We start from the raw sequence: 26461 nt of genomic DNA, 5'->3' as shown, positions 1-26461 counted from the left end.
TGGAAACACATACAACAGCTGATAAACCAAATGTCTATATTACCAAGTCCGTATCTGTCCACGTGTTTGATAGAGATCTTGCTTTTTGTCCGATTTTCCCATTTTACAGCGCCCTAAAAGGAACGTGCTTTTTCCATCAGAGCTGAGAGGAGGGCAGAAAGAGCTGATAATTGGATGTGTGCTATTACCATACTGCTGCTTCTTGTGTTTACCTCCTACTCTCTCCCTCTGTCTCATGTCTCTGCCGCTAACCCCTCCTCCTCTCCTCTGTCACGGAGTGGGAGCCAGGGAGTGACGCATCATCATTCGTTATTCCACTGAACACTCTGTCGATTCCCCTCTGAGCCGCAGTTTCATATCTCATCAAGAAAAATGCCAGCTCTAACAGTGGCTGGCTCCAGATTAAAAAAATCAGGTGCACCATGCCACAGGCAGGCCTATTTGCAGCAAAATGCTTTAAAGGGAGAAGAGTTAGCGATGCATCTATTGGAAGCCACAAATTTCCCTTTAAAATTAGACCGTAAATCCCATTATTGCTACCTTTCTGAAAGGTTTCTGTTTTGTCTACACTGTAGTTTTCATATTATCCACAACCTAATTATAAATGTAGGGTGTGTTGTTAAAATGGCTGCGACGTTTTACTAAAGCTAAGAGTTATACCTTCATGGATGATGCACCTGCAGAACGTGAACATCTGATGTGTGACGTGGAAAACTAGTTTACAACCTCCGTTTACACACAAGTGCTAATAAATAAGTGTCTTACTTCAGCACGTGAATAGCCAATTAGACTGGCAAACTACACATTTCCTAAATAAATATTGTATAATTTATGGAATAAGCACATTTCATTAATTTACTGCATCATTTCTTCTTCTGCAGCAACTTCTGGAAACTGTTTACTCCTTGCAGTGGGAATGTGTGAGGCTCCTATTGGAATAAAGCAAAGACAAAAGCAATGCAACTAGATATCACTGTTCAGTGAAAACTGGGTCATGAGGAGAAATGCTGATTAAATAAAAGCAGGAAACGATATGATTTGCAGAGTGAAACAACACAAACACTGTTAACACTTATGCCGGGCACAGCTGCGGGTTTGAAATTCTGTCTGACAACATAAGATAAAAACTTTTGATGAAGGCAATAAAGCTGCCACATTAATCCAAAGTAATTCTGTTTTATTTTTAATATAAATCATGTCAGAAACGGTGACGTCAAGTAATAAACTGTAACACAAAAGTGATTGCATCAAAATACATTTCAAAACCAAATCAGGCAACAGCAGCCAATGTGCAGCCACGTCTGGATCGCACATGTAATCGGCTACATGTGTCCGAATGAGAGTCGTGTGCCTTTGAGATGATTCGGGGCTTTAATGCCCTCCATCCTGGAGGCGTCTACACGGTGACCATAGTGCTCTGGTACAATCACTCAAAGGAGCGTGGCACGCTCATTTTACATGTTGCCTATTCCATCCCCATCAGCTATTTTTAGAACTGGTTGAATAACAATGTCACTGACTCACTGCTAGAAGTTTGTTATTTACTCTCCACTTTCCTCCTACCTGCTGCCAACGTTGCTGCAAACGTAACACAAACTAAATGCTCACAGCAAAGCTCTTGTTGACGTTCATTATCAATACACTATTCATCTCTTCTACACAAATCAACAACGCGAACATGATAAAAACACTGCATGTAATTTTGACCCCATTTACTCTCAAACTGACACAGACTGACACTCATTGCTGGCTTATTGCAACTGACTGCAAACAGTTGCAGACCTGGTTCATTCTTCAAAGCAGGGAGCAACAACATCACAAGCTGATTGCACACCACAGTTGTAAAATCTTCATATATATAAACTACAGGACATGTATGCACACAGTTCAGGTTTTCATAGTAGAATATGTAGCGGAAGTGAGTGGTTACAAGTGGCTACAGGTTACAGTAGCCAACCAACAAATGCATAAAGTGCACCCACATTTCACTTCATAGAATGAAAATGTTTGTTTTGTTGTTGCTTTCGTTTCATTTTCACTTTTCATGTTTCCAAGCCAACGGTGTCATTTATTGGTCATTTCTATAAAGCCAGGAAAATCATTCAAATGGAGAATTATTTGCATTAGTGTTGAATGTGATGAGTAATGCGTGTGGGCATCTGTTAATAAGAAATATTTCACATAAAAGATTCTTTCCACATTAAAATGCAGTAACCTCTTCAGGCTTTATGTTCCAAGGATATGTTGCCAGTTCAACGTTTGTTCCTGGCTGTCCTGAACAAAAGTGAAGACAGTAAATGTGCTAGTTGAAGGCAGGGCTTAGAAAAGGGCAACATCCTTGGTCTGATTCACGACAGTCAAAGCAAAAATCTGAATAAAATCCATTCACAAGCAAAGGACAACTCCGTTTAGACTCAGCTTTAAAGTGTAGCAGCAGAATTACCACTGAGTATCCTCGCGTACAGCATGGGAGCGATTTTAGAAGAAACAAGTGAAGAACAGCATCGTGCAGATGCTGACAAAGGGTAGTAATTTCAACATGATAAATGAAAACTTGTGACAGAAATCTAGATGCTATTACACAGCCTCCCCAACCAGGAAATTCAACCCAGCAAAAAAGACAAGACTCCTGTTTCCACAGGGAAAAACTGAAGTAAACTAAAAGTTGGAAGAGCATTTCCTCAGTGCTGAAAGCTCCAGGGTTCAAAGGTGACATTCAGCTCGCATTACTTCCACCAGTGTTCCCTCCAGTCAGCAGTTACAGAGTCCAGTATTCTGGGTAAGTCTTTGTAATAGGGTTTTTGTTCCATATGGACTCCGTGTGTAAAGGCCTGGCATGTTCCTGCATCTCTGAAAGTGTTGGAGTGATTGTTTTGGCTGTGGTCACCTCTCTGATCAAGGTTCCACCTCTGGTGGCTCCTGGTACTCCAACACCTCTTCTATTTTACAGAGGTGACTGTGTCTCTGGGACCAGTCAAAGCAGTAGGAACAGTCTCTGTCTATTTGTCCAAAACCAGTGCTAATCAGAGAGGAGACACAGAACCATCTGATTGGCCGAGTTAGCTAATACAAACAGCAAAAGCCTTCATGTAACCTCGAGGTTATCTGCTACTCCAGCAGTGTCTGTAAGTCAATGCACGCTTCAGCTGAGCACATATTCTGTGATCATTATCATGCGCCTTTCTGAGAAGGATTAAAAATGCTGCTTAGGTTTACTCTCCAAGATAAATTTTTATGAATATGTACGTAATATTGTACCTACATGAAATGAAGGGTTCATAGCTACAATGAACATCCCTGAACACATATTGAATCGGTGTAATAATCAGCAGCAGATTTAACGTGTGGTCTAGAGTGAGAGTGTTATCATAAAGTAGGTCAGCTCTCACTGTTATTTGGTTCTTTTAGGGAGATATTTGGCAGCTATTTTTGACTGACTCAACGCTGCAAATGGCTTCCAGAGTGCCTGAAAATATATCTTAAACAGCCCATGAACCCTGAAAGCTTCCCACTTTTGATCAAAGTGCTGCAGAAGATGTGTGTGCCTGTCAGTGCAGAGAGCGGCTGACATTAGGTCCTGTCTGCATTACTGCAAATGGAACACATTAGCTGCAAATAAAAAGCTCCTGGCTGACACACTGGCAGTTAAATACAACTAGATAAAAGACTCACATTGTGTGACTTACTGTTGACTGCAGTTCTACTGCAGTACTGAAGATGCATCTTTCATCTCTGGGATCATATTTTCTACATATGACTTTCATCCAGTGTGTGGAATCAGCTCAGCGTTAGTGGACTGTGCTGAGCACACACGTCCTGTGCCAACGTCTCCTCAGTAGCACCATTCATTTTTAGCATTTTTCAACTCAATTGAATTTAACTGTATTTACACGGCACCGAATCACAACAGCAGTGTCCTCACACAAAGGTGTTGCAGGAAGGAGGCTTGAAAATATCAGTTCTCCCTGTTTCAGCATTTGATGTGATCCTTTGTAAATTCTTTTTGCAAAGCAGCCCAACAGTGGTTTCTGTTGATAACCACTGTTTATTCATTTATTTATTTAGTTTGTCTCTCAGTTTGAATTTGAGAACTTGCAGTACAGGAAATCCTCTGATGTGACGACGTTTCAGTGGATTGTTCTCGCTCGTTACCGTGTTCTACATCCTGAAATAACTCTTTATGAGACACAAAGATATTTGTGCCAGAAACATCTTTAAAGATCATTAAAGAGAAGAATAGCGAGTTAGTGAGTATCAGTGCCTGTCTGTGTGTTTTCAATGTATTAGCAGCACTGCGGACACACACACACACACACACACACACACACACACACACACACACACACACACACACACACACACACACACACACACACACACTATATAAACGCACTGGATCAAACATTTCGAGGCAAAGCAGACAAGAATGTTTTTCTAACTGTAAAGATTTTGTTCCACCTGCTGATAATAAATATCGTTCACCTGCACACAAAAATCATCTCATTAATAGAAAATCATGTTGCTATTATCTATTACATGAAAATCTAAGACAACTAAAAATTATAATAAGAGGACAAAAAAAACTCTATTTTTTGAAACATTGTTTTAATATTAATTATTTTAAATAATATTTCACTATCTAATTATAAACGTAAAGAACTTTTGGTTCCTATTTTTGAAGAGTTTTGTGAAAAAACAAAAACAAATGTTACAAAATAGATTTTTGTTACTTTGATCTCGAATGCTGCGAATGACGAACAGACGGTGCACTCCTCACCTTCTCCGGAGGAGCTGGGGGATTGAACCGGCCGGCACACACCAGGAAGGAGTCCGGCTGAGGTTTGCCATTCTTCACATCTGGATCGTCACCCAGGACAATGTGATCAAAGACAGCGAAGAACTCTTTGTGTTGACTCGTCTTCAATTTGAACGTCACGCCGGCTGAGCTGGTTGCCACTGCAGTGGGGATTTTGTGCTTCTGCAGATGACGCACAAGTTTCTCCACACCTGGTGGTACATGCGTTGCAGAATTAGTCTTAATGTAGGAATAATATACTGGTTCACCAATTTACAGGATAACATTAAAACATTAATTAACAAAGTGTTTTGTTAATTAAGAAATATTCCCAACATGTATTCCCCTGCAGAGCATAACAGTCATTTTTTCTTTTTAAGTTTGAAATTTGGACTTCAGGTTGTGCAGGGGAAGAAATGTGTCTGTTTGATGGTTACTGAGTGGTGATTTAATGCGTTTCACATGGATAATTTTTACCTGTGACCTATAAAAAGTGCTGCCTTCAAGAGCACATGAATTTATTTATACTGTTTTCCAGTTACTGAGAGATGTTTCCTGCCCCCTGATGTCATATACAGGGATGCAACAGGGACAGACGCTGATGTGGAAATATTCAGAGACCTTGTTGGACGAAGCAGTGTGGTGCTGACTGTCACAGTGAGCTTCAAAGGCAGGTGTAACCAGGCCCTCTGCATCCCAACATTAACAGTTATTCTGATTGTTTTTCTATTCCTTCAGAATTTTCCGATTGCTCCTCGTCTCCTGCTCTGGGATGTCGCACTCGAGCTTCAGCTCAAGTGCATCAACTATAATCATAGACGAGGTTCCTAACAAGACACAACGAACTGAGGGTGCACGTGACGCAACATCAGCTAAACAGCTTGTAAGAAAGATGGTTTTTCATGAAGTTCCCAACATTTCACTCAGAAAAGCTTTTAATACCATGTTTTTGTTGCTAGTTGAATCTGTGCTAGGAGGTGGCGGTGAAGGAGTACTACAGGAGTACTACAGGAGTACTACAGGAGTACAACTGGAGTACTACAGGAGTACCAAACAACACATGGCACAAGAAGACAAATAGTTACCATCCTGGTGGCTCACCTGGTTGATAATCGTGTGTGTATGTTTCAGGGTTTTGTTTTCATATTTGTGCCGCTGCACAGCCTTTGCCTACATTTGCCTACATCTCAGACCCAGCTGAAACAACACTGGGAGTGAGAATGACAACAGGTGAAAGCAGAAATCCAGTACTTATGATCAAGTACCTGTAAGGGATACTTTTATACAGACTTTTATATATGTATTTTATATATGTATAAAATACATATATATGTATATATGTATTTCAGAAAGACTGAGGTTCATGTGCAGAAATCCAGACATCTGTGTGCTCTTAAAGGCGTGTAGATCAGAGCCTGACTTTTCTGATGCACGTTATTTTAAAACTCCGCTTTAGTTTTCAGTCAAAACACACACATTACAAATTCAGCTACACTATGATGACTGAGAAACAATCCCCTTGGCTCCAGACGTCTTTATTTTATTGTACGAAACTTGCCCCAAAATTTCATTTGGTTTTGAATAACATTCATCTGGTATCACTTTTCCACACGCGAGATCTGCACAGAGCCGAGGGCTAAGGTATATGGCACACTCTCACAGCTCACTGGAGATCATCTAGGAATGGACCTAATTCCTGGTTTTAATGAGTCGTGCAGTAAACATCATTTCTGTCGTTTGATTGAGAGCAGTGATTCTCAAACAGTAGGATGAGCCTAAGAGGATCATGCATTTCTCCAAGAAACAATTCAAGTCTTTATATTGTTTAAAAAGAAATATTAAAAGTATGTCCGTGTTTGTAATAACGACTGATCTGATATAATGCATGATCAAACTGCTTTTTGAATATCTCACACAACACAGAACAGGACTTAGTTTGGAGAGAGCTGGTAATGGTTTGTGTCATGTGGGGAACATCCCACTGTGTCTGGTGACATTATTCCTGCAGCAGACGAAAACTGGAATTTGTTGGTGTTGTTACTTCAAATAATGAACGTCGTTTTCTCCCCGTCTCCGACTGCAGGTATGTCAGTAGATTTATAGCATTTGATTGCTGAGCACCAAAACTATTGAAACACTTGTAACCACATAGAAACTTGATACCTAAGCATCCTTGAATGATCCATTACCCGTGTGCTGTTGGCCCTGATTCCACATTAGTCCTTATTTTCAAGAGAGACCTGGCACATGTGGACTGTGTGAGGTCTGAAGTCTTTTAAAAACAGAAACAGATCACGTGCTGAAAAGCATCAGACGGCCAAAGCTTATCACTGGGAAACCTTCACCATCAAACGAAATGAATGCCAGATCAAACGAGCTGTTCTCAGCTAGTCGAGTTAAAGTTGATAGTTTTGATTATAACGCTGCCTCGCTGCAGTCTTGACTCTTTTCTGCCAAATACTTTTGGGAAAAAATCTTTTTTCTTGTGACAAACTGCTCAGAGAAAAGGTTGATGACCATGGTCATGCACTCAGTACAAAGTGAGGAAAGTCGTATGATTCAAAATATTTGAGTTTAAATTTCACAAACCATTTGATATTCAAACAGTGTTCAGGTGAAACTTTGTATTTTATACCTTCGTTTACGGTGTTTTCATTCAGCTGTATTAATGACTGCAGGCAAAAATACACTTTTATTTGGAAATTTATTTGTTTATTGGAATTCTTATTAATTTTAACAGTTTTCAGTGTTGACACTTGGGGGAGTGAAACTAGCAAGAAAGTAGCTCTGAGCGCAGTTATTTGTCTTCTTTTAGTGTTATTTTAACACATTTTTGTGAGTTAAATAACAAACTGGCATTGTGTTAAATATTTAACTATTCTGAACATGTCCGTTTACATCTGGCTCTATAAACCCTGAAAAAGTGTTGAAACCAACTCTGTGAGAGTTAATTCAACACTGAAACAAAAATGCATTAAAGCTCTTGTGTAACATGGGCAGTGTGATAGGCTCCGGTCTAAGAACACACGGGAGAAGTCATCCACTGGTCAGAGTCTGTTTGGCTGTGATTCAAGCCTCTCGTGCCCAGTAATGGATATCATGTTTAATCCACACAAAGCAGAAAACATGTGATCAAAGTTCTTCTTGTGTCACTGTGGGGTCACATATACAGTTGGCAGAAGATCAAACCTCTAGACCTAAACTGGAGTCCACTCAAACTAAACTACTTACTGACATGTATAAAAAGCTCCAAGATTAGCAGAGTCCCTGCTGTTCATCCACTCATGAACATCTGTCATGTGTTGACCTGCAGCTGGACTAAGCTCTGCCCACTAAAGCGATGTTTCCCTGTTTAACAATGACCGTCAGCAGCACCAGCCTGTAAGAGCAGACAAGGAGCGTCTGTGAAAGGTTTCACTAAGCCTGTGTTTAGTAGCATTAGCAGCACAAATGAAATCCTGTCTGCAATAATTTAATTATGACACGGCTTTCTGGATGAAATCCAGGGAGTTGTTGGTGTATGTGATTATGAACTGCCAGTGTAATGTAACACAAATGGACACGTGATGGATGCGCGTCTGTGTCTGACTTCTAATGTTCATGCAGGTGTTTACAGGTGTCCAGCAGCTATCACACTGGATGAGAGGAGCCTTCGGTCACAACACTTCCACACACTGGTATGATTCACACACAGAACGAGCAGCACTCCTACCTGAAGATCCACAGCCTACACAATACCCAGTGAAAGGCAGTTTAAATTACGTGTGTTTTTACTGTTTGCTATTGTCCCGTTTGGACGCTCAGTTTCCTCCTACAGGAGACAATAAAGTAGCCTTAGCTTAGCACAAACAGCTGCATCTTACTGCTGTTTGTCTGCTCAGAGAAAGCTGGAAAACACAGTAACTGATGTCAAATGTCAGGGTAAGTCAGATTTACCTGGCATGAGTTTAGCAGAGGGAAAGATCTTTTCTTGTATTTGTCTGCTTTCAGCAAGCAGCTCCTCAGCTGTCATGGGGAGCTGCAGCCTATCACGGATCATCTGGGCAGCATCCAGAGCCTTCTTCCCCATCACTGACGTCTTCACGTCCCATGTGTACTGCTTTCCAAACCGGTCACATATTTCCTGGAAGGACACGGTGTAAAGTCGCTCGGTGTCTACAATGAGGAAATAAACAGCTTTTACTTAAATGTCACTGAACATTGTGTTCACCACAAACCTACAGGTACACAAACAAACGAGCACATCTGACCTGATGACATTATCAGTGTTTAACATTCATTAAAACCCATTTAAAACAGGCCAAACGCCGGTATCATCTTAGGCAGAATCATTTGCCAGGTATAAGTAACTTAGTTACAGAGTCTGCGTTTAGTGGTAACACAAGTTTACTTACACTCGTGTAAAGACTGGTTTGTTTTATGGTAAACAAGTTGATAGCACAGACTGGTGGTTTAGATTTGTGCCGAATTCAACATCACATATATAAAAACTTTACACGACACATCAGTAATGTTTTTCCACGGGCTGCGGTGGACCGGGTCTTCACCAGACTCGAACACGACTCGAGTGAATGAATGGATTTCAGCACTTAAAACACATCACCAGAAGAAGATAAAAATGCGTTTCAGGACCTAATAACAATCCATCCATGTCAAAAATGACACGGTCCACAGGTTTGTAGCTGCCGTGGGACATGTTTCACTTGTGACTGTAGTTCCGCGTGGCCGGAGCAGGACAACCAAAACTCAGCCAGATGTTCGCGTCACGAAACAAATAGCGGCCAAACGCGCGTTTCCACCAACGTCCCCTCACAGACAGCTGCCACACGGTTCCTTATTGTAAACATCTGGTTATAAATAACAAGCCTTTCTGCATTGCTCTCTAAATAAAATATTCGGTCTTCTCATGAATACTTTTTCGATGACCCAGAGCAATGGATTGTGGGAAATGAAGTCCACACGAACCTTTTACAGCAGGGATGTAAAATTGATGCCAAAATTGGGACACTATGTTAAACGTGAGGGACTTTTAACTAATATTGACTATATATGAGATTTACAGCTTTTCCCACTGATATAAACCTGCCACGACTCATTCAAAAGTAATAGATAACAGACAGAAATCTTTCTGTTTTTCACTTTTCATCAGTTTGTTATTTTCAGTTTGAGCTCAAACAGCATGGTAACAGACTCCTGTTGGGATTGCACTTCCTTTTATTCTTCTCCCAGACTGAAAGGCGAGTTTCACTCATCCAGCCCGCTTAGAATGAAAGACCGCGGTAAAGTGAGCCGTCATTTGTGAGCCGCGGTCAAGCCAGTCGCCTCCTATCCGCCGCATAAATTTCCTTGCGCTTTTACACCAGTCTTTACGGTAGCGCCTTTTCGCTTTATGTGCTGATTGAAAGACTATACCCGCGCGCGCACAAATTACAATGTAGCAGCCCGATACAGTCAATACAATTATGGAAATGTCAGAAATTCATTAAAAATCATCCTGAGTAGTTGAGGTCCAACTTTCAACACATCCCCCCTCTGGGACACCTACTGTACCTGTGTGCCAGGTTTCACCCAGATTTACTGTAGAATTCCTCAGAAATTAATGGAAACATTTATTCAATCTAATACAGTCAGTACAATAGAATTATGTCATTTTTCAAAAATTCATTAAAAATCATCCTGAGTAGTTGATGTCCAACTTTCAACACATCCCTCCTCCGGGAAACCTGCTGTACGTCTGGGCCAAGTTTCAGCCAGATTTACTGTAATATTCTTCAGAAATTGCAGGGAACTTATGTTCAGTGCAAGAAAGGCTGAAAGACGACCACCACTGAACAAGACACACAAGCTGAAACGTCAAGACTGGGCCAAGAAATATCTCAAGACTGGTTTTTCTAAGGTTTTATGGACTGATGAAATGAGAGTGAGTCTTGATGGGCCAGATGGATGGGCCCGTGGCTGGATTGGTAAAGGGCAGAGAGCTCCAGTCTGACTCAGACGCCAGCAAGGTGGAGGTGGAGTACTGGTTTGGGCTGGTATCATTAAAGATGAGCTTGTGGGGCCTTTTCGGGTTGAGGATGGAGTCAAGCTCAACTCCCAGTCCTACTGCCAGTTTCTGGAAGACACCTTCTTCAAGCAGTGGTACAGGAAGAAGTCTGCATCCTTCAAGAAATACATGATTTTCATGCAGGACAATGCTCCATCACACGCGTCCAAGTACTCCACAGCGTGGCTGCAAGAAAGGGTATAAAAGAAGAAAAACTAATGACATGGCCACCTTGTTCACCTGATCTGAACCCCATTGAGAACCTGTGGTCCATCATCAAATGTGAGATTTACAAGGAGGGAAAACAGTACACCTCTCTGAACAGTGTCTGGGAGGCTGTGGTTGCTGCTGCACGCAATGTTGATGGTGAACAGATCAAAACACTGACAGAATCCATGGATGGCAGGCTTTTGAGTGTCCTTGCAAAGAAAGGTGGCTATATTGGTCGCTGATTTGTTGTTGTTTTGTTTTTGAATGTCGGCGAGGATTCCGCACGGCACTCCCCTCCATTCACCTCGCGAATCTCCGCTCTCTTCCAAACAAAGTCGACGAATTACTGCTCTTAAACCGGACTAACAAGGACTTTGCACGCTCTGCTGCCCTCTGCTTCACTGAAACCTGGCTCAGTGAGCGAGTCCCAGACGCTGTCTTAAATCTGCCGGGCTTCCAACTTCACCGGGCGGACCGCGAAACAGAGCTCTCAGGGAAAACAAAGGGTGGTGGAGTCTGCTTCTACATTAATGAAGGTTGGTGTACTGATGTCACAGTGTTACAGAAACACTGCAGCCCACACTTGGAAAGTTTTCTCATCAACTGTAAACCTTTTTATTCACCGCGGGAGTTTTCTTCCTTCATGCTGGTCGGAGTTTACATCCCTCCACAGGCCAACGCGAACAACGCACTGGGCGAGCTGGCTGACCAGATTACTACCCTGGAGAGGAAATTCCCGGATTCCTTTACAATTATTCTTGGGGCTTTTAACAGAGCAAACCTAAACCACGAACTCCCTAAATACAGACAGCATATAGTCTGCCCCACCAGGGACAACATCATACTGGATCACTGCTACACCACTCTAAAAGATGCCTATCGCTCTGTGCCCCGGGCAGCTTTGGGACATTCTGATCACTGCATGGTCCATCTTATTCCAGTTTATAGGCAAAAACTCAAACGTGCCAAACCTGTAGTCAAAACTGTGAAGAAGTGGACTAACACAGCAAAGCAGGAACTGCAGGACTGTTTCGACTGCACTGATTGGACTGTTTTTGAAGCTGCATCTGAGATGCTGGATGAGCTGACGGACACTGTGACATCATACATCAGTTTCTGTGAAGACGCGTGTGTGCCAACAAAGACCTTTTGCACATACAACAACAATAAACCATGGTTCACTCCTAAACTCCAACATCTTCGCAAGGCCAAGGAGGACGCCTACAGAAGTGGTGACAGGGTCCTGTACAAGCAAGCCAGGAACACACTGACCAAGGAGATCAAAGCAGCTAAAAGGATCTACTCCCAGAAGCTGGAAGAACGGCTCTCAGCCAACGACCCTGCATCAGTGTGGAGGGGCCTGCAGGAAATCACCAGCTACAGACGCCCCCCCACCCACTATTGAAGCAAACAAAGACCTGGCCAACGAGTTAAACACTTTCTATTGCAGGTTTGAGACGGACAGACTCCCACGCCCCACCCTCCCCTCCCCAGGGACATTGCTTCAGACATTGACCCCCAACACACCTTCCACCTCTCCCCCCTTCACCCTGCCCCTCCCCAATCAAGACTCAACGACCACCCCCACCCTCCCCAATCCAGACTCAACGACCACCACCACCCTCTCCAACCCAGACTCAACGACCTCCACCACACCTCTCACCCCCCTTTCCTCCTCCCTGAAACTAAGAATACACACTCAGGATGTGAGCCGACTATTCCAGAAACAGAAGCCCAGGAAAGCCCCCGGACCAGATGGCGTCTCACCCTCCTGCCTCAAAACCTGTGCTGAACAGCTGGCTCCCATCTTTACTCGCATCTTCAACAGATCCCTGGAGCTGTGTGAAGTTCCCTCCTGCTTCAAACGCTCCACCATCATCCCTGTTCCCAAGAAACCCACCATCACAGGACTGAATGACTACAGACCTGTCGCCTTGACGTCTGTGGTCATGAAATCCTTCGAACGACTGGTGTTAGCCCATCTGAAAGACATTACAGGCCACCAGCTGGACCCTCTGCAGTTTGCCTACCGGGCAAACAGGTCGGTGGATGATGCAGTGAACATGGGGCTGCATTACATCCTGCAACACCTTGACCACCCGGGAACTTATGCCAGGGTCCTGTTTGTGGACTTTAGTTCGGCTTTTAACACCATTGTGCCTGAACTTCTTTCCTCCAAACTCTCCCAGCTCAGCGTGTCACCAGCTACCTGTCAGTGGATCACCAGCTTCCTGACAGACAGAAAGCAACAAGTGAGGCTGGGGGAGATCACCTCTGAAACCCGGTCCCTCAGTATTGGTGCCCCTCAAGGATGTGTCCTCTCACCACTACTGTTCTCCCTCTACACTAACGACTGCACCTCCAATAACTCTGCTGTCAAACTCCTAAAGTTTGCAGATGACACCACTGTCATTGGCCTCATTCAAGATGGTGATGAGTCTGCATACCGGCAGGAAGTTGAGCGGCTGGTACTCTGGTGCAGTCAGCACAATCTGGAGCTGAACACTCTTAAGACTGTAGAGATGACAGTGGACTTCAGGAGACATCCCTCAACTCTGCTCCCCCTCACCATATCAGACAGCCCTGTGTCGACTGTGAAGATCTTCAAGTTCCTGGGTACAACCATCTCCCAGGACCTGAAGTGGGAGACCAACATCAACTCCATCCTCAAAAAGACCCAGCAGAGGATGTACTTCCTGAGACAACTGGGGAAGTACAGTCTTCCACAGGAGCTGCTGATCCAGTTCTACACTGGTCATTGAGTCTGTCCTGTGCTCCTCCATCACAGTCTGGTATGGAGCAGCCACTAAACAGGACAGGAGCAGACTGCAGCAGACTGTACGGGCAGCAGAAAGGATCATCAGCGCCCCCCTGCCCTCCATCCAGGATCTGTACCTCTCAAGAACCAGGAAACGGGCAGGGAAAATCATCACAGACCCCTCACACCCTGCACACAGACTTTTTGATCTGCTGCCCTCTGGCAGACGGTACAGAAGCCTGCAGACCAGGACCACCCGACACAGGAACAGTTTCTTTCCCCTCGCCATCTCCCTTCTTAACAGTTGACCTGTCACACTGCTCCCACTGCCAGACTGCAACTGCACCTTATGTACATTTTGTAGTATTCATTCCACCTCATTCATTTCTGTATTTTATGTATATAAGGTTAGATTCGTTATTTATAGTTGGTTTACATAGCTTTGTGTATGTATGTGTAATGTGTATATATAGACACTTGTGTGTGTGTGTGTGTGTGTGTGTGTGTGTGTGTGTGTGTGTGTGTGTGTGTGTGTGTGTGTGTGTGTGTGTGTGTGAGATTTACATTGCTGTGCTTGAGAGCCACCATCTACCAGAACCAAATTCCCTGTATGTGTCTGCACATATACTTGGCCAATAAACACGATTCTGATTCTGATTCTGATTCTGAGATGTATATTTGTGAATGTGGAGATGTTATATTGGTTTCACTGGTAAAAATAAATAATTGAAATGGGTATATATTTGTTTTTTGTTAAGTTGCCTAATAATTATGCACAGTAATAGTCACCTGCACACACAGATATCCCCCTAAAATAACTAAAACTAAAAACAAACTAAAAACTACTTCCAAAAACATTCAGCTTTGATATTAATGAGTTTTTTGGGTTCATTGAGAACATGGTTGTTGTTCAATAATAAAATTATTCCTCAAAAATACAACTTGCCTAATAATTCTGCACTCCCTGTAGGTCTGTTGACAGAGCTCTGTACAGGTCTGCTCGAGCTGACCTGAAAAGGGGTCCCACCTGTCCAGCAACAACACATGGCATGGAATAATAGACATCATAAACCACAGAGGCAGAACTGTGAAAACAGAAAACCTGAGTGTGCAGCTAGCAGAGGACATAAACAGCTTCTTTGCCCGCTTTGAAACACCACAACAGCAGCATTCATCTGCCTCAGCCCTGCTCCCATCCTCATCCTCACCTGGTTCCTGCACCGCTCCATTCACTGTAACGGAGCACGATGTCAGATGAGTGTTCCTAGCAGTGAACCCCAGGAAGGCGTCCAGACGGAATAAGTGGTAAAGTGCTAAGACCATGTGCCCACCAGCTCACCCTCATCTCCACCAGAAGCTTCAACCTCTCACTGGATGAAGCAGCCATCCCATCCTGTCTAAAATCAGCCACAATCATCCCAGTACCAAAGAAGTCTCCCATCACCAGCCTGAACTATTATTGCCCTGTGGCCCTCACACCGGTAATCATGAAATGCTTTGAGAGACTAGTCCTTCAGCACACCAAGGATTACCTCCCCCCAGAATTCGACACCCACCAGTTTGCATACCGTGCAAACAGATTCACAGAAGATGCCATCACCCTCCACTCGGTGCTGAGTCACCTAGAACAGCGGCAGAGCTACGCCAGAATGCTCTTTGTGGACTACAGCTCACCCTTCCACCACTCGCCCATTGAGAGCCTACTAACTTACTGCATCACAGTATGGTACAGCAGCTGCACTAAGGCGGATAGAGCCACCCTCCCAGCATGTTTGCAATGAGTAGGAGATGCTCTGTATCTCACTGTACAACTGTATAGTGACAAAGGTATTGGGTTCTTTTCTAAAAATTGCTATAAACAGAGGAACCCAAACTGATGAAAAGTGGCGAATATTTTTTTTCAAATGACTATTTTTAGTGGATGTTTGATATAGAAGCAGAATGACAGAATGTTAAAAGAAGTTACTTTTAGTCGCTCTAAGCTGGGCATTGCATTCTCTGGCTGTTCAAAGCCATGGAACTTTAGACTTTCCAAGCAAATAATGATGGCCATACTGATGTTCTTTTCAGTACATTTTACTTTATGTTCATTTTCATTTTTATGATGTTTCTATTTTTACATAATTCCTCCCACATAGCAAAATTGGTAGGGCCTGGATCTGTCCCACACAATGTGCTTACACATGGCCTGCGTACCGCAAAGAATGACGGCCCTATGGTGGCCCAGATCTGGTTTACCAGAGGTGGCCCACACATGAGCCAGCACAAGGCCAGTTGCAGACACACTGCTGGCCCTGTGCTGGCCCAGAACAGTTTCAGCTCTGGCCCCAGATGTCAGCCTAATGTGTACCTTAGCCATGTAAGCCATGTAATAACAACATGTGCTGGAACATAATAGTGCAAAAGTAACATGACGAAACTCTGTTCAGACAGTGAATGGACTGATTCTTATACAGCACTTTTTTACTCACCCATATTACTCAAAGTGCTCTATACAACATGTCACATTCACCCAATCAGGCCAAATGTGGCATGCCATCACATAAACAGTGCCATCTTACCATGCCAGAAGTCAGCCAGCAGTGCCGGCTTGACACCAGATCCAGGCAAGACCCGTCTGCTATGTGGGATGACTTGTTCTTTTGGCGTTTTAGTTGTGGATTATGTTTGGACTGTGTCTCTTGCCCTTTCAGTATTGTTTCCTTGTGCTTCTAAGTGTCCCTTTGTTTCTTTTTAGGTTATGTAGTATGGGTTAGAGATATTTTGTATGTTGTTTTTGTTTAATAAATACGCCATTTGTATTATTCCCTGATGTGCCTGAGTTCTGTTATTTAGTGTCACTTAGAAAGGACACACATCCAGCATTGACATATAATTGTTCTTTCAATTTTTGATAAAGATTACAGTGAATTGAGATGTAACTTGGCCCAGAGGTACAGTAGGACGCCCAGAGTAAGAAAGTGTTGAAAGTTGGATCTCAACTATTATGGATGATTTTTAATGAATTTTTGAAATTTCCATAATTGTAGTGTATTGGCTGTATTGAATTGCATATAAATGTCCTTTAATTTCTGAGGAATTTTACAGTGAATCTGGATGAAACCTGGCACACAGGTACAGTAGGTGTCCCTGAGGAGGAATGTGTTGAAAGTTGGACATCAACTACTCAGGATAATTTTTAATGAATTTTTGAAAATTGACATAATTGTAGTGTATTGGCCAACTGCATTGAATACAAGTACCCTTTAATTTCTGAGGAATTCTACAGTAAATCGGGCTGAAACCTGGCACACAGGTACAGTAGGTGTCCCAGAGGAGGGATGTGTTGAAAGTTGGACATCAACTACTCAGGATGATTTTTAATGAATTTTTGAAAATTGACACAATTGTAGTGTATTGGCTGTATTAGATTGAATAAATGTTTCCTGCAATTTCTGAGGAATTCTACAGTAAATCTGGATGAAACTTGGCACAGAGGTACAGTAGGTGTCCCAGAGGGGGGATGTGTTGAAAGTTGGACATCAACTACTCAGGATGATTTTTAATGAATTTCTGAAAATTGACATAATTCTATTGTATTGACTGTATTGCATTGAATACAAGTACCCTTTAATTTCTGAGGAATTCTACAGTAAATCTGGATGAAAATTGGCACACAGGTACAGTAGGTGTCCTAGAGGAGGGATGTGTTGAAAGTTGGACATCAACTACTCAGGATGATTTTTAATGAATTTCTGAAAATTGACATAATTCTATTGTATTGACTGTATTGCATTGAATACAAGTACCCTTTAATTTCTGAGGAATTCTACAGTAAATCTGGATGAAAATTGGCACACAGGTACAGTAGGTGTCCTAGAGGAGGGATGTGTTGAAAGTTGGACATCAACTACTCAGGATGATTTTTAATGAATTTCTGAAAATTGACATAATTCTATTGTATTGACTGTATTGCATTGAATACAAGTACCCTTTAATTTCTGAGGAATTCTACAGTAAATCTGGATGAAAATTGGCACACAGGTACAGTAGGTGTCCCAGAGGAGGGATGTGTTGAAAGTTGGACATCAACTATTCAGGATGACTTTTAATGAATTTTTGAAATAAACATAATTGTAGTGCATTGACTGTATTGCACTGAATATGAGTTTACTGTGATTTCTGAGTAATATTACAGTAAATCTGGCCCAGAGGTAAAGTAGGTGTCCGAGAAGAGGATTGTGTTGAAAGCTTGGCATCAACTTTTAAGAATGATTTTTAATGAATTTTTGAATATGCAACCAGACTGTCACGATGGCTGTATTGAGCTGTTCCATTGTAATTTGTGTGCGCGCGTGCGTGTGACTGTTCACGCGCGTGCGTGTGTGCGCGAGTCTAGGCTTTCAATCAGGATGTAAAGCGAAAAGGCGCTACCGTAAAGACTGGTGTAAAAGCGCAAGGAAATTTATGCGGCGGATAGGAGGCGGCTGGCTTGACCGCGGCTCACAAATGACGGCTCACTTTACCGCAGTGAATGAAAGTACGTGCTCAACCCGATATCCTGACACAGTGTGTAATAGACACGCTTGTCCACAGTGTCCGTTCACGCTTTGCCTCTTGAAAACATGAAATGTAGAAGTTGCAGTTTGTTGCAGTAATCTGACCCTGGAGTGTACTAATATGTTTTTGCTCAATACCGACTTCGTGGCTTTAAATATATTATTTCCTCCTGCTGGTAGCGCAACTTCTGCACGCCTGTCCATTTCACACTTCACGGTGGACCGGTGTCACATTTTGCTGTGATACTGGGTTGATGTGGTCCAGTGGCGGAGCGTGGGGGTGGCTTACTGGGCTTAAGCCCGGGTTGTTTTGTCAGAAGCCCGGGGTATTTTGGGGTGTAATTTTTTCATAGTTAGATGTCTGGCTGACAACTGTATAAAACAAAAAGTACACACAATATTCGAAGCACATAGTGCACACTGTGGGAATTTACGACTGTGCGTGAATCCCCCCTGATATTGGTATGATCCGAGCTCAGGCACTAAGCGACTGAGCGAGGGGGCGGGGCAGCTGCCGCCTGTGAGTGCGCTGTTGGAGGTTGGAGAGACGGAGCCAGCCATACTAAGGAGAGCTTAAGTTTGACCAGGTACCAAAGCAAATCATTCGTACCATACAAATAATGTAAATATGACGGTGCATCACGAAAGATATCAAACTGATCACTTGACCAATATTACGTTATTGCTCTTCAAGTGAATCAACAAATGGCGAAATGAAAAGCCGAACAACAACAATGCTGTTTCTTTGGAGAGTCTCAGCTTACATGTGTGTATTCACAGCTGAAACCAGATATTTACACTTTATGGAAAACACAAGAACATTTTTTTACTGTACAACGTCATTTAGAGTAAACTTGTTTTGTTTTGGATAAATATTGAAATATCTTTTGAATTAGTTAAATGTCAGAATAAAGAGAGACAGAGCTTCTATTTATCATCACTTTCATCAAATTTAGGAGCACATATACACTAAGTTTATTGTTAATTAATAAGAAACTCCAGACGATTCCATTCTGAGCTGAAGAAGCTTCTGATTGGTTCGTAGAGTCCATGTGAGTAAATTGGTGGCACAGCTGTGGATGCATATAAGGCAAAACACAGAGCCTGTTTCTGTGACATGGGAACATCAAGAGATGTCAACTAGGGCTGGGCCATATTATACCGTTCACGGTAATACCGGTATAATGTTAGGCAACGATAGGAAAATGAAATATCGCGATAGAATGGGAGTAAAACGCGCATGCGCAGTGCCTTTGTTTTCATACGCACATGGCCGATTGTTGAGTGAAACAGATGAACCAGAATTGGTTTGTAAAAATGGTGCAACTTCAGTGATGTGGAACTGGTTTGGTGTTTGTCCGTCAGATACACAACAAAGCACATTTTTTTGCAGAACATGCAAGCGGCCGTTGTTATTGTCATATTTGTCGGACTAAGATGCTCTTAAATCTGGGAGTAATCTGGGTCCTAAACTCCGTATGCTTCAGGTCAAACAACACTGCAGCATCACTTAGAGTTAAAAACTGTCTAAATTCTTTCATCTTTAATAAAACGATCAGCATTGCTGCTTTACCAGGTGTAACTATAAAGTTTAACTTCCAGGCATCCATGAAAACAAAAGTTATTACATTTAACGGAGTTAGAAGTTAGCAGGAAGCTAGCGGAAATTAGCTCGCTAGTTTCGCTAGTTACCTAAGCATGATATAGCATGTTCTGACTGAGAGATTTCTGAAAAAAATCAAACGTACAGCTCTGCTATCACTTCCAACATAAATGAAGACAGGAAACTAAACAGCAGTGACGTTTGTAGGGTTACTGAAGTTGGGCTAGCTGCTATATAATGATGTGCTACGTGATCGCTAGCGACACAGCTATGTTAGCATAACATAAACAGTGAAGCTGGAGGACGAACACTAACACTTTTCCACTTATAAAAGTTAACGTGAAGGTTCTTCATGGTTAGAAACAAATGCAATCGCATGGCAGGATGCTGTAAACGGACCAAACTTCAGTCAGGAGAACAACTGAGATAATCCATCCACAATACGAGGTTAGTCATTAATATACTGCAACAACATGGGAATAGAGCAGCTGCCAGAGAATTCAACATTAATGAATCAATGGTACAGAAGTGGAGGAAGCAAGAAGAATGAGTTTAATAAAGTTTGATTTATCTGACTGCTTTGTTTCACTTAATGTGCCTTATAATCCCGTGCACCTTATGGTCCGAAAAATACGTACTGCACACTGCAGTTTAATGTTGCAAAGCACCTCTTTTTAACTTCAGTGGATATTATACATGGTTATGCTCAGGATATGTCAGCCCATTTCTACTGGAAATGCCTTTTGGTTAAACTTTCAGCAAGGAATTTGCATTTGCACTGTTACATTTTTATAAAGCTTTAATGTACATAAAAACCAGCTTCTTGTTTAAGTGAAAATAAATGGAAGGTTGTCTTTTTGCGCTAGTAATGTTGTGGAGTTGTATTTTGTCTCGCATCAATTATATCGTCAGTTATATCGTTATCGCAAATTTTCAAATATATATCGTGATAAATATTTTTGGCCATATCGCCCTGCTCTAATGTCAACCAAAACAAACACCAGGAAAAGAACTGTGGAGCTCCATAAGTGTGGCTCAGTTTGAATACAATTTGGTGCCATTTACAATTAAGAAATACAGACAGTTTCTCTCTTTACTCTTAAAGTTAACAAATATGTTTTTTTATATTTATCAATCTAAAAAAAATAAACTTTTAGTCTGATTTGATGTTACAATTAAAAAAGTGTTTTTATCTGAAGAGTAAATATGTGGTTTCAACTGTATATTTGATGATTGTCAGCACAAAGAGAGAGAGAGGAACAGAGAGGGAGATGGAGAATGAGGACAGAACAGATGAACAAGAGCAGGTGAGACACACATGTTAGTCAAATGGTTGTTTACCAAAAGTATCACCGTATCATAGGTCCTCATGTATCTCGTGTTTCTTTTTAGGTTTGTTACTTTTCAAATTCTACATTTATTAAGTTTTGCAGCTTGTTTGCACAACAAGGATAAATAATTATATAAACTTTTCTCAATCTAAATATTGTACTTTGGTAGAATTAAAAAATAAGTGTAGTGCAGGTCTATGATGATTTTTAGTGCTGCTATCATCTAGTTCTGATTCTGGTTCTGTCTTGGTTAAGTCCTCAGTAGTCCTGATTTTGAACTGTTGTAGTCCTGTTTTAATTCCGGATCAGTTCTGGGTCTGGTTGAATTGGGGATTAGTCCTCGTGTCTTGATACAGCCCTGACTTTGTTCTGCCTCGCTGCTTAATTAAAAAACTAGTTTAAGGTGTCCTGCATATGTGATATTTATTTTTCCCTAACTCAAAACAGAGCCAATTAATTTTTCAGTCATTTCTAAACACCCCCCCCCCCCAAAAAAAAAAAAATAAAATAAAATAAAAAATCCCACATGCATACTACCCTTTAGGGCTAAGCCCCGGGTGTTTCAAATGTCTGGCTCCGCCTCTGATGTGGTCCACCAGGTAAAAAGAGTTTGACTTCACTGTGTTCCTGTTCCCTCAGAAGTCACGTCTGAACTCAGAACTGACATCACTTCTGAGTGAAGCGTGCTCCAATCATAAGGACTGAAAGGAAAACGGGATTTATTTTGCTTCCTTGCGAGGTAGAGTCATTCATGCATCACTAGCAATACCGAGCAATTCAGCACAGTACTTGTTTTTTGTGCTTAAAACCTCGGCTGCAGACCAATCATAGAAAGAGCCTGATCCATGCATAGTTTATTTAGTGTGTCAGGAAGACACCACAGAGGCACAACAGATTAAACGTTGTACAGTTACTGTTTACTTCCTGCCTTCTTGGATTGCTAACTTGGAGTTTTTGAGGCTGCCCCAATTTTCCGAGTTGGAAATCAGACAATCCCGTTTAAAATGCCGACTTTCAGCTTAATCTGGAACGCTTTCCTCACTGATCTGACTGAATGCAACAGATTTCCCCACTGATTGTGAGGCTCATGCTCAGTTTTTTTTGTGTAATGTATAAAAAATAACAACTATGACTAAGAAAACAACAGAAATAATAAGATTTTATTACTGCCTGTGTTGGAGGCTCCTTCTGGATCAGAGGTTTGACATTGGCTGTATCCCATTTCAATTCAATTCAATTCAATTTTATTTATATAGCGCCAAATCACAACATAAGTCGCCTCAAGGCGCTTCATAGATACAGAGAAAAACCCAACAATCATATGACCCCCTATGAGCAGCACTTTGGCAACAGTGGGAAGGAAAAACTCCCTTTTAACAGGAAGAAACCTCCAGCAGAACCAGGCTCAGGGAGGGGCGGGGCCATCTGCTGTGATTGGTTGGGGTGAGAGAAGGAAGACAGGATAAAGACATGCTGTGGAAGAGAGACAGAGGTTAATAACAGATATGATTCAATGCAGAGAGGTCTGTTAATACATAGTGAGCGAGAAAGGTGACTGGAAAGGAAAAACTCAATGCATCATGGGAATCCCCCGGCAGCCTACGTCTATTGCAGCATAACTAAGGGAGGATTCAGGGTCACCTGGTCCAGCCCTAACTATATGCTTTAGCAAAAAGGAAAGTTTGAAGCCTAATCTTAAAAGTAGAGATAGTGTCTGTCTCCTGAATCCAAACTGGAAGCTGGTTCCACAGAAGAGGGGCCTGAAAACTGAAGGCTCTGCCTCCCATTCTACTTTTAAATACTCTAGGAACAACAAGTAGGCCTGCAGAGCGAGAGCGAAGTGCTCTAATAGGGTGATATGGTACTACAAGGTCATTAAGATAAGATGAGGCCTGATTATTTAAGACCTTGTATGTGAGGAGCAGGATTTTGAATTCTGGATTTAACAGGAAGCCAAAACAGGAGAAATCTGCTCTCTCTTTCTAGTCCCTGTCAGGGTGTCTCACCTGCTCTTGTTCAGGCTCTGCAGCCTTAAAGGCCGCATTTTAAGGCCGATTACATCACAGCGAAGCGACGAAGGCTGTCCCAATTCGAAGGCTGCTCGAAATGCGGCCCTCAAATGCGTCCTTCATTTCCCTGAATTTTAAGGCTGTGGCGGTGTAGACTTCGTGGCCCAACATATCCCAGAATGCATAGCCTGGCGGTGGGTGTGGATAAATTTGCCGGAAAAAAAAACGGCGGATGAGGGGCCCCCGAAGAGTAAACTTTAAGTAAGTACTGAATATTATGTCACTTATTTATGTGCAAATGTTTAATAACGAAGAACATTAAACATTACTGTTGGCCACATGTCGGCAAAGTTATGTGACATTAGTGACGTTTGTACTAACTTGGTTTTACAGCCTTTACTTTAAAATATACGCCGTTCAATAGCTGAGCTTAATCTTACAGAGAATGATCAAAGCTCATGTAGAAACAAACAAATGAACAAAAGATTTTCTCCTTCATTTCTGTCACACAAAGCTGTATGACACGTTTCCAGCTGTTAGTATCATGGTTGCTAGGCAACCTGGGCAGCGCAACGGAGGCTAGACCGTCCCATTTCACAAGCCTCGCACTTCCGGCCTTAGCGGTCTTTGAGTACGCGGCCCTTGTGGGCCATTAAGGCTGCAGACCCTGAATTGGGATACAGCCAGACTCTCCTACCTGAGTTACCTCACTGAGCCACCTCGTCCCCAGACTCAGCTACATCTACAAAGGGCGTGTCAGTGGGACTCAGGAAATGCTCAGTACTGCTCAGTATTCCTTCCAGCCTCCACCTACATCCCCAGTCGAGATCATATGGAGTCATATGCACAATGTAAGTACAAGCTGTCATTGTCCATATCAGTATGTAAACAATGTGGGAAGAAAACTGCTTCCCCTTTCCAAGTTCCTTGCCTGGTTTTCCAGAACCTTTAAGGTCCTTGCTTTATGGTAACAAAGAACTCCTCTTAAGCTCCAGGTTTCTGCTTCAGCTCCTGTCACATCTGCGCTCCGCTTTACGCGACAGTACATCTCGGCTAGTTCTTCAATCATTCACCTGTGGCCCAAAGTTGCCATTGGGCCAAGTGTGCTTTGGAGCCCCTGATGCTCAAGCACAGTGTTTGTTATGAACTCTGTTTAGTACAGAAATCCAGCTGAACAGCACTCAGGTGCAGACTGAGAAGGCCATTACCTGTTTCCCCAGGTTTCACTGTCACTGCTAGCATAACTGTTTAAGTTCCCCCACATGGAGTGGGACCTCCCACCAAGTCCTTAAGCCACTGTAGGCAGCAAGGCTTCTTTAGACATGACACCTCAGAAGATATTCAATTCAATTCAACGTTAGAGGTTCACAACAGTAGTTGAACATCAATAGCTGAAAATACTCGCCCAATGGTCACGTGACCAACAGCTTCTTTCACAGAGTCGTGCTCTCTGTCATAGGTAAAGGTGTAAAAGTCACTAAAGGTCCATTGCAGGGATTAACTTAAATACCCTGACTTACACCTGATATGATGCTCTTTAACATGATGAATAACAACTGTTTCTATTAAGTAAGAATTCAGCCTTACATGTCAGCGTTTCACAAAGAAGGACTGCTGCAAATTACTGACAAAAGGCTGTTCGCTGCAGTGTTACCAGCACTGCCACATCGTTCGCAATAATTGGAAGCTCTGCATTAACAGAGTTTGTCTTGTTAGTGTGAAAGAGACGGCAGGGAAATGAGATAACTCTGTAACCTGGGTGATCTAATGAGTCTGTGGATTTCCGGTCTAATTGGGGGATGGTGAGAGTGAAATGAGAATCGGGGTCTTGTTGCGTGTGCTTTGTGCCAAACTGCACAGTTAGGGGAATCGGTCAAAACGACCCAGAGCTAGGAATGTCGTGTAGGAGCGCGACCCGTGTGTTCATCTGGAGGAGCGCTAAAGAAAAGTACAATTTCATGATAAAACTTTTTTTTTTAAATGTAAATATAACGACACCAGCAAAACAAAGAAGTTGAGTATTTTTATTTTCTTGCAGCGAGAGCGTGAGCAGAGGAAACAGCACAGAAAAACAGGATAAGCCTGATGATGCAATCCCACAAATCAATCCAACAACACGAAGATGACAGTCTGAGAGAAGTAGCGGAAGATTGCTATGAAGCTAGCCTGGAGCGACACTTTGCTGTCTGACTGAAACACCGTGTCTGTAGATATAAATAGTGGAGTGGTAAAATCACAGCCAGAAACACAGTTACTTAGTTTTCTCATCTCTCTCTGGAGTGAGACTGCTGCAGAGACTCTGCTACAATTAGACTGAGAGATGCTTGTATCCACTGTTTTATGATTAAAGAGAAAACCGTCGTTCTGGCTTTAATTATAACTTCCACATAAACACTCAGGACTGCCCAGCTGTTATATGATGGGTGATACACTGTTTACTTAATTCAATTAAAATGGGTCGCGATTGACCTCTACGACCATAAAGCATCATTTCTGTTGTTCTCACACTATCATATACACTAAATATCCTGTGCATGTGCATGATGCAATAACAGGGCAGCCCCGTCCTCTAAAAACTGTTTCATATTCAACTACATATACAAATACAAGTACATTATCATGCTGTAATTCTCTCATTATAGTTTGGAAGTATCTTCCATCCAAGGAAATACCTCTTAGATTTTTTTTAACAGAATTCCACATTTGAAGAGACATAAAGTGATTCAATACTCTACTTTAAACTTTTGTGTTTTTCTCTCTTTATGTTGTTTTTTTTTTAAATTTGAGTTTAAATTTCAAAGGTTGTACCTTTTGAGACGTGTTGGTTGCACTTCCACTTGGTGGTTAGTTAGTGTTTCCATGCAAACTATGGGTGACAGCAGCAATCACAAGGAGGTTCTCTTTTCATCCAGTGGCAGCCAACAACTGCCCAGAGATGCCAAACCAGTCTTTTGTTTTGTGTGTGTCACGGTTCTGGGTCAGTTTCGACCCAGTATTTTGAGTTTTGATTGATTACTTTATTTTTGAATGTTTGTTGTGGTTTTGGGCGCTATGAGTATTATTATTAGAATTCTATGTTTCTGTTTATTCATGTTTAAGGATTTGTTCTCGGTTGTATCTCACGTTTAGTTTAGTTCAGGTTCCATGTGTCATTCTGTCTGTCTCAGTGTCAGG

General features: G+C 42.2%; 1 protein-coding gene and 1 long non-coding RNA gene across 2 annotated transcripts in view; one reads left to right on the top strand and one right to left on the bottom strand.

Annotated features, from left to right (window-relative positions):
* pudp (pseudouridine 5'-phosphatase) overlaps positions 1-9633 on the bottom strand; it is a 32116-nt gene extending 22483 nt beyond the window's left edge. Inside the window, exons 1-3 of the mRNA XM_085398874.1 lie at positions 9428-9633; positions 8732-8950; positions 4778-5007 (exon numbers count right to left, since the gene is read on the bottom strand). Coding sequence (XP_085255000.1) covers positions 4778-5007; positions 8732-8950; positions 9428-9491 — 513 coding nt within the window. The 5' untranslated portion in view covers positions 9492-9633. The remainder of the gene's footprint in view (positions 1-4777; positions 5008-8731; positions 8951-9427) is intronic.
* Positions 9634-18875: 9242 nt separating this feature from the next.
* On the top strand, positions 18876-25900 carry LOC146642948 (uncharacterized). The gene is made up of 3 exons (XR_014909647.1): positions 18876-18931; positions 21188-21254; positions 25326-25900. It is a non-coding gene; the product is annotated as an uncharacterized LOC146642948 (long non-coding RNA).
* Positions 25901-26461: the final 561 nt, after the last annotated feature.

The sequence above is a fragment of the Rhamphochromis longiceps genome, linkage group LG23 (assembly GCF_057381845.1).
Source record: "Rhamphochromis longiceps isolate RC_006_pf linkage group LG23, R_longiceps_female_GT1.1, whole genome shotgun sequence".
NCBI classification, from domain to species: domain Eukaryota; kingdom Metazoa; phylum Chordata; class Actinopteri; order Cichliformes; family Cichlidae; genus Rhamphochromis; species Rhamphochromis longiceps.
This window is presented reverse-complemented; position numbering and strand designations above follow the sequence as displayed.